At 54.0% G+C, this 7,852-nt stretch overlaps 2 protein-coding genes across 2 annotated transcripts; both read right to left on the minus strand.

Moving 5' to 3' along the window:
- Positions 1-760: 760 nt before the first annotated feature.
- Positions 761-2,366, minus strand: CkaCkLH20_10926 (uncharacterized protein; the record flags this gene model as incomplete). The annotated part of the gene is made up of 10 exons (XM_038893640.1): positions 761-797; positions 850-1,036; positions 1,094-1,326; positions 1,381-1,518; positions 1,572-1,609; positions 1,664-1,818; positions 1,890-1,931; positions 1,991-2,078; positions 2,132-2,164; positions 2,223-2,366. The coding sequence occupies 10 exons, from the start codon at positions 2,364-2,366 to the stop codon at positions 761-763; spliced, it is 1,095 nt and encodes a 364-aa protein (XP_038740976.1).
- Positions 2,367-5,930: 3,564 nt separating this feature from the next.
- Positions 5,931-7,505, minus strand: CkaCkLH20_10927 (RNA binding protein; the record flags this gene model as incomplete). The annotated part of the gene is made up of 1 exon (XM_038893641.1): positions 5,931-7,505. The coding sequence occupies one exon, from the start codon at positions 7,503-7,505 to the stop codon at positions 5,931-5,933; it is 1,575 nt and encodes a 524-aa protein (XP_038740977.1).
- Between the last annotated feature and the right edge of the window lie 347 nt (positions 7,506-7,852).

Genomic DNA, 7,852 nt, shown 5'->3' on the forward strand with positions numbered 1-7,852 from the left:
AGACCCCAAACGCCCTGTCTGCTTCCCACGCGCTGGGCCGCCTTCACACCATCAGCCCTACGGCGACGAATGAGGACTGACGGGAGAGATCGCCGCCCAATGATGAGTTACGTCGGGCCACACACTCGACTCCGACTCCAGGACGCGGCGTGGTTGTTTCCCAAATCTGCCTCTACGTGTCTGAGACGCCACGATATCGAAAAGTCCATCTGGTAACGAGTGGGTGTGGAGGACGTTGAGCAGCCACGTTACGACACGCCGCTTTTGTGACCCCCTTGGAGACCTGTCAAGGCTAGTTGTCTTGGTTCCTAACGCGATGTGGCAGTTATTGGCAATGTCTCAGGATTTCACGTTCAACGACCTGGAGCCAGCGCAGAGCTCTTGTCTCGGCCAGGGGGCAAGGGTTTAGCACTGATCTGCGTGGAATTACCGCTTTGGCTACCAGCTACCAAGTTCAAATATCTGTCGAGGTGAGGAAACTACAATGTGCGGTTTTGAATGCGACAATGGTCGCATGTACGACCTGCTATCGCACGATTGCTAAGGCTCGCATCACGGCACCCTCTGAGTCGATGCTATGGGGTAGCCATGATGTCGTTTACTTGTCTTGCTGCTATGCTATTCTATGGATTTGGGGAGAAGAAGTCATCAAGTCATGGACCCTACATATGCCACGCCCTTCTATTCAACGTCAGCCGGCCAGTCTACCAGTCATCCGTCGGGAAGCGCTGACCTGGTTATGTGCCGGGGTAAATTAAGCTCACTTTCCTCCAGGCTTCCGTCCGTAGATGGACCACCTAATCGCCCAAGTCAGCGGGATAGACCATCGAAAAGCTTAGGTTGACTTACACAGAGAAATAGGCGTGAATCTGTTTGTTCTTGAGGTCCTTCCGCACCTCCGCGGAGAACACGATGACCTCTTCCCTGGTCCATTCGAGCGCCCTGGTAAAAGGCGCCATGATGATCCCCTCCCAGTTACCCGCGAAGTTCTCCTCGCCCCAGAACCCGAGCTCCTTGTACTTGCGATCCTTGGCCCCTGTATCGCTGGATTAGCTGTGTTGACGCTCACTTCACACTTGTATTCTGTACGCACACTGGTTCGTCGGCCACTTGAACCTCTGGATGTGGACATCCTCGAATCCAACCTCGACCATCACGTCCTTGAGCCCCCGGACGTCGATGAACGGGTGGCCCAGGATCTCCGAGGCGTCGCTCATCATGCGCATGCACCTGGACAGAGCAGAGTCCGGCTTGAGCGTGTCGTCGTCAGAGAGGGGGAAGACGTCGATCTCGTTCAACTCGAGATATCCTCCAGGGGTCAGGTTGCTTTGAGATGTGAAGTCAATAGTCGATCCATCGACCAACCGGAAGAGAACCTACTCGAAGCATTGCTTGAGGTACGCCTTCCAGTCGTTGATAGAAGAAGTCATCATCCGACTGTGGATGTAATCGAAAGGCCGCGAGTACGTCCAGGGTTCCTCGACGTCGTCGATCATAAACTGCACATTGGGCGGTACGCTAAGAGGTATAAGCCGACAAAAAAGCAAAACAAATGGACGAACAAGACTTACTACTGCGGCACAGCTGCCGACAGATCAACGCCGAGAACCTAGACAAGAAGCTCAGCAAGAACTCATACGAGAGACGTATATCTCTAGCGCACCTCGGCTTCGGGATGATCGTCACCGAACTCGACGGCCCAGATGCCGCTTCCAGTCCCACAGTCGAGCACACGGCGGACATCGGAGTCGGGCTGGTTCGGCGGAGCGGTCCCCAGTTTGTGATTAAACGTCAGGACGTACATCAGGTGTTGCAGGTCTAATCGCACACTGTCAGCATGTGTGCTGTCCCTCTTATCGTACCCTTCCGAGGACCCAAGCCACACTTACCCAGTCTGTCGACTTCCCTCTCGTCGTTTGGATACATGTATTCTTTACCGACCGAATCAGCATCGACTGGGCCACCGCCCTTTGGCTTTTGTAAAACTCACTGCCCTCCTTGTATCTGTGATAGGTCCTTCCATTCTCGATGCGGTAGTTGAGGAGCGATTGACTAACGCTGGTGCTCGAGGACGCGAGCTACGTGATGCGTCAGCTACAACCGCCATCGGGTTTCCATGGGTCTCTCTCACGCTCGCAACCTCCCACTCGCTATTATCAGAGGCCTGTGATACAACACTCAGTAAACCAGCCAATAATCAGAGCTCAGCATCGTTTCTTTACATCTTCCGCGTCGAGCTCGATGTCCGGGTGAGCGGTGATCTGGCCCTGGGTGACGGGGCCCGGCGCCGCGGCAGGCGAACCAGCCTCCGACTCACGTCCGGCCGTGGCCGCCGGCGCTGCTGCTGCCGGTGCTGCTTCAGACATATCGTATCTCGGTTGCACAAAGTGGCCCGTCTCTCTCCTTCGGTAACTGCCTCGGCAAGACTCCACAACGACCTCAGACGATAGTATAGTCCGAAGAGTAAAGAAGAAAAGGAGGAGAGGGAAAAGAAGGGGGAAAACCTGGGTTGCATCGCATGCGCAGGTGTTTCCCTTACCATTTTATCTCTCCTAACCGAAACCCACGTTTCTCCCCCGTGTCCCCCTCTTCTCGGCTGGAGACCAAGAAACACGCTCGATGCATGATTTACGAACGCAGCATGCCGTGGGGATTTTCTCCGTCCCGGGTTCTACGCGGGCGTATGGTTGACGAGGGAAAAGACGGAGAACGGGCATCACACGACGGGTCTGGCCAGCTGGAAAAGGCAAGTCGAACGGTGCGTTGAGAGTCGGGACCTTCATCTTGTTGGTCTCCTCTGGCCTTCAAAGAGGAAACGGAATCGTTTACTGTCTTTTTTGGGGAGGAGATGCGGGTCGTTGCTTTTCGTTGGTTATCTTTTTCCCAATTGGACCCGATGCAGTTCTGCCAAGTCGTAAAAAATCACAACTCACATGGAATTTGATGGAGACTTCTCACCAGATGCGGCAAGGAGAATCTCTGAACCCAGTGTCGACACGACCAACAGGCCACTGTCTGGACGGATTTAATCAGTGTTGCTTGGTAGTCTTAGTGCTTGAGTGGTATCGAAAGAATAGTCGTCGGGATTGAGGCTCAGGAGCTATTCAAATAGCCTCATCAGACCACTTCCGCCTCGGCCGATAAGACTTCATCGTAGCGTTATCAGCACCTGCAAACCAACCATTTGATGCATTCTAGCCCGTAGCCCGGTTCTGAACCTCGTCTTTCTCTCTTCCGCCGGGGCAACTGCCGCCAAGCCGGGGAGACGGACTCGACTCCGAGATGCTGACGAGGACAGGGACCGGACCCCTACTTACCCACAAAAAGATGGGAAGCTGACAACTCACGATGACATCCCATCCTCGCGTTACAGGCGGCTTTTATGAGTGGACAAAGCGTGAAGGAGCCACTATGCTGCGTTGCTCATACTAACCACGATAAGCCGCAAGCCGAAAAGTTGATATCTTCTCGTTAACTTCCCCACCGTCTGCTTCGACCAAGAGTCACTTCAATTACAAGATAAAAGACATTAGGAACAAGCGTAGTAGTAATGATAGTAAGTGTTTTTGTAATAGCTAAACTGCTATGCCATGTGAGAACTCGTGAAAAAAGATCAATTATTTATTCTGATCAGTCACGTCCCAAGCGACATGATACTCTCGAAATGAGAGATCGATTGTAATCCAACAACAATCATGGTTTTTGACAATAAGTAACGAAGCAACAATTACAGACATTAGTACCATTCGAAATAACTCGAGGAACAGAAGTTGGTTACGCTTATCGGGGCAACGCCCCAGAGCTTACTTATTGCTGGACTCCCCAAAGTTCCACGAAATGAGAACAACATCTGAGTAGACGCACATGCCTAGTCATCTTCAATCCACCAGTCTTACCGAGTCGAGGTTGCACCTGTCTCACTCTTCATCCACGAGGAAAGAAGACAACCCACAAGCGCGTCCCTAACTTTCCAAGCAACCAATCCAGAACCCAACCCAATTTTATTGCCGAGCAAGGCCCCCAATCCATTGCCGAGAAACAGAAACCCCCCCCAGTCTAGACCCGGGTCCGCCTCCAACATGGATAAATCCGGGGCCGGGTTGGGATGGATGGGAATGGATGGCGGCTATGCAAACACTGTAACTCGAGTCCAAGGATATCCCCGAAAAAAAGCAGCAGCAGCAACAACGACCGCCGAACCGGTCAGCGAGCCCCGATAAAGGCGGCGACACTCAAGCCATACAGAAGACATGGGGGCAATCAATCCCGAACCGACCTACGCTTGTGTGACCACTGACATCGACGCGGGGAGTGGGAGCCGCCCCCCTCTTTTTATTCCCTCCCCCTCGAGGTTCCCGTCACCGTTCCTGTCCATCAGCGGGGTTTGCCCACCAAACTTTACCTGACCACCGGGAACAGGATCGTCAGCCTTCGTCACACCTCACAGATCTGGGGAATAGAGAGAAGTCGTCAGGTCGTAGATCTAGTCAGAAACAAGCGAACCAACTCCATTCTTGGCATAGACGTTTCCCATAAGGGGGTATGTTTCGCTCTCACAATGTTAAAAAGACACAAGGAAAAAGAAAAAAAAATCGACAGCCTAGGAAAGAAAAGACGAAAGTGTCAAACGAAACCACTTGGAGAACGCCTGGTCCCGTCGATCGAGAATGGGCTTGTTCTCCCGCCAGGTCAACCCTTCCGAAACCCACGTCCCCAGGCGAACTCCCCAATTTTCAACCCTGTCGCGATGCTGAGATCCCTTTCCTGTCTTTGATGCCAAACAAAAAATCCCCATTGAATGCGTACCCATGACAGTGTGCCTTTGTGCGTGACAGACGGAACAGATGCAGCCCTGCCTCCAAATGCTCCTGCGGGAGGATGCGCCGTTGCCAGACTGCCTTGCCTCCCCGTTCGTCTCCCATCTTTCCGTGTTCGCGTTCTTTTAATCCGTGCCGTTTATGACCCAAACATGTTTGCGCGCGAACCAAAAAATGACGTCTCTTCGACCTCCGTGCCTTTTGGGGTGTTCGCTGCGAGATCAGCTTGAATCCATTCGCTTTCTTCTGTGCTTTTGGGCATTTTCTCTTTTTTTTCGACTCTTGCCATGCTCCCGAAATCCCAACACAACGCTCCACCCTATACATCAATCGCATGTCGCTGTGCCAGTAAATATCCCATTTCCCCGCGGGCTTCTTTGTCCCATAGTCCCCCTGCCCTAGATCCAGAGAATGCTTCGCAAAAGACATCGCAAAACGTATCGAACCCAGAAACTCCGTCCTCGAGTTGGTGGCGTAGGGTATATAGTCCGCAGGGACGTAAGACAAGACTCCCCGAGGCGCGTCCACCGTAGTAAATGTCCGATCCACGCGCCATGCTGAATGAAAGAAAGGAAAACCAGCCCAGCGCCGTGTTAAAAGAGAGAACAAAAAAATCGAGAGTTAAAAGGAACTAATGTCAAGTAGTTTCGATGACGCTCATTCTCAAGCCCCAAGTTTCCCGCAGGCTGGTAGCAGATTGGCGCTTGTCTCCCAGCTCCTAGAAGATTGTGGACGAAAACTGTCCGCGTGCCTCCAGTGCGAAGCATTGCGATTGAACGTCATCTGAAGACCCGTCGTTCGAAATAAGCTTGGGAATGGTGTAGAGAGTTGATGTAGGAAATAATAAGTGAAGAGGTAGGAGGCTCCGTATAAATCATATGCCAATGTAGATGCGTATGCGCCAGTAATGAAAAACAACGCCGTCGAAGTAGGGGATGGCACATGGAACGGAGTGTAAGAAAGCGTCCCCATATCAACAACCAGCCGTCGTCCAGCATGTCAGGTTTCCTTCGATTCACCTCGTCATATGTTCATGCTGAAACACCGTAACGCCAACAACTTTTGCCGCAACCCGTTCGGCGTCTAGAAGCAACTGGTCGCGAACTGGTAGACTTATCGGCCCAGCATGTGGGGTGGAAGATAGTTCGAATTGTTGCCGCTCATCAACGATCCAGGCCCGCCAGCCGTCATGGCGCCACTGTATCCGTTCCAGACGTTGTTATTGCCGGTCGCGGGAAACCCAGCCGCGACTGTGTACGACTGCGCAGCCGAGCCGCCACCGTAACGTCCGGCACCGAGGCCTGGAGGGGCCGAAAGTCCCGGGGGAGGGCCATTCGCCGTTCTCAACCCGTTCGAGGATCCCGTCATCATTCCGCTCATGGGAGGCGTCGCTTGCCCAGGGGTTTGGCCAGAGCGAACGCCGAGGGGGTTTTTGGAGAAGCTCAATCGAATGCCACCCTTCACGCTGTTGTGGAGCGGGTGGCCGTAAAGCTCGTGCAGGGCCTTGGTAGCGAAAGAGACGTCTTCGAACTCAACAAAACACATGGGCCCGTTCTGCTTCGTGCGGAAACAGAGACGCTTGTACCCACGCTGCTTGGAGAACATGGCCTTCAATTCTTCCTCTGAAGTGTCTATCGGCAAGTTACCCACGTACAGAGTGTTGCACGGCGGGTTCTGGTCGGCAGGGTTGACCGGCGGAAAGTTGGAGCGGCCAAAGGGATGGCCGCCTGCCATGTGAAATGATACGCCGTGTGGACCGCCGCCCATTACTGTGGGTGACATTGCGGCCGGATGAGCCGACATCGCCCCCATCCCTTGCTGGCCATATTGCGGAAGCGACGACGATGGGCCAGATGATGAGTTGGTATTGAGGGATAGGCTGGCGAGACGCGAGATGGGTAGCTGTGGGGCAGTGGCCCTTCGCTGAGCCGTCGCGCCGTTTTCCGCGTAGGCAACTGGGTCCTTAAGCAGCTCGCCTGTATCGTCGTCGTCGGCAGCATCATTGTTGATCATCGATTTCCCCGTAGCGCGAGTTCGCTCGGTGATGTGATTCCCGATAGGCGATTGCGGAGAGAAGAGGGTTTGGTAGTGGGCGCTAGACTCGGGGTTTGGTAATTCGCTGGTGCCGTACATACCGTTCATAGGCGGCGAGATCTTCTCCAGCGACTGGAAAGCGCCGTTGAATCGGGATGGCTGTCGCGACGTGGGCGCCGAAGATGTCGCGGACGAGGCCGTACTCGACGGCCCGGTACCTGCGGGTTCCGGGTATCTCCTCGAAGAGGTCGGGCTTCCTGCCAGAATCTCAACAATCATGTTGGCATCGTTAGAAATGTTGGATTTCCCGTCCAGCATGTTTTTCGCCTCGATTGCGCCGTTCGTGGTCCTGAACTTCAAGATGGCCGACCGGAAGCCCTTGTCCTCCGACTGATCCACGGGCAAAACCTCAACATCCACCAATTCCTTGGACCAAACGACCATGAGACGGAGCGATTCTTCGGAGGTGTTCAGCGGGAGGCGACGAATCAGGACAGAGGAGGCAGTCGGGCCGGCGTTGGCGAACGGGGTGCCCACGAGCTTGGCCGCATCGCGTTCGAAGGGGTTGACGGAGGATAGAAAGGAGGATTGGCCGTTCGAGGGCCTGAAGGGTTGCGATTGTTGTAGAAAAGCCGGCGCAGCCATGGCGGACATTTGTGATTGTGTTGCTGGTGGAAAAGGACTGGCGCGACTCGATGTCATCTCAGAAAAGTCGGTGGTGGCCGGACAGACTGTAAATGCGCCTAAATCACCTTTACTCGCCGGTCATCCGCCGGTGGTTCGGTGCATGCGCTGGCGCGTGGTTTGCTGTAATTGCGATGGAGGTGAACAAGTACGACGATCGCGCTGATCAGATTGCTGACTGCTCAGGTACGCGAAGGCGGGAATGCGGGTTTGCTGGCCAAGACGCGATCCAAGATGTCGAGAGTTGGTGTCGACTTCCGAGGCGCGATGTCAGAAGGGCGACGGAGAATGCAGCCTGCTACGAGGACGAAGTGGTA

The sequence above is a fragment of the Colletotrichum karsti genome, assembly GCF_011947395.1.
Source record: "Colletotrichum karsti strain CkLH20 chromosome Unknown Scaffold44, whole genome shotgun sequence".
NCBI classification, from domain to species: Eukaryota; Fungi; Ascomycota; class Sordariomycetes; order Glomerellales; family Glomerellaceae; genus Colletotrichum; species Colletotrichum karsti.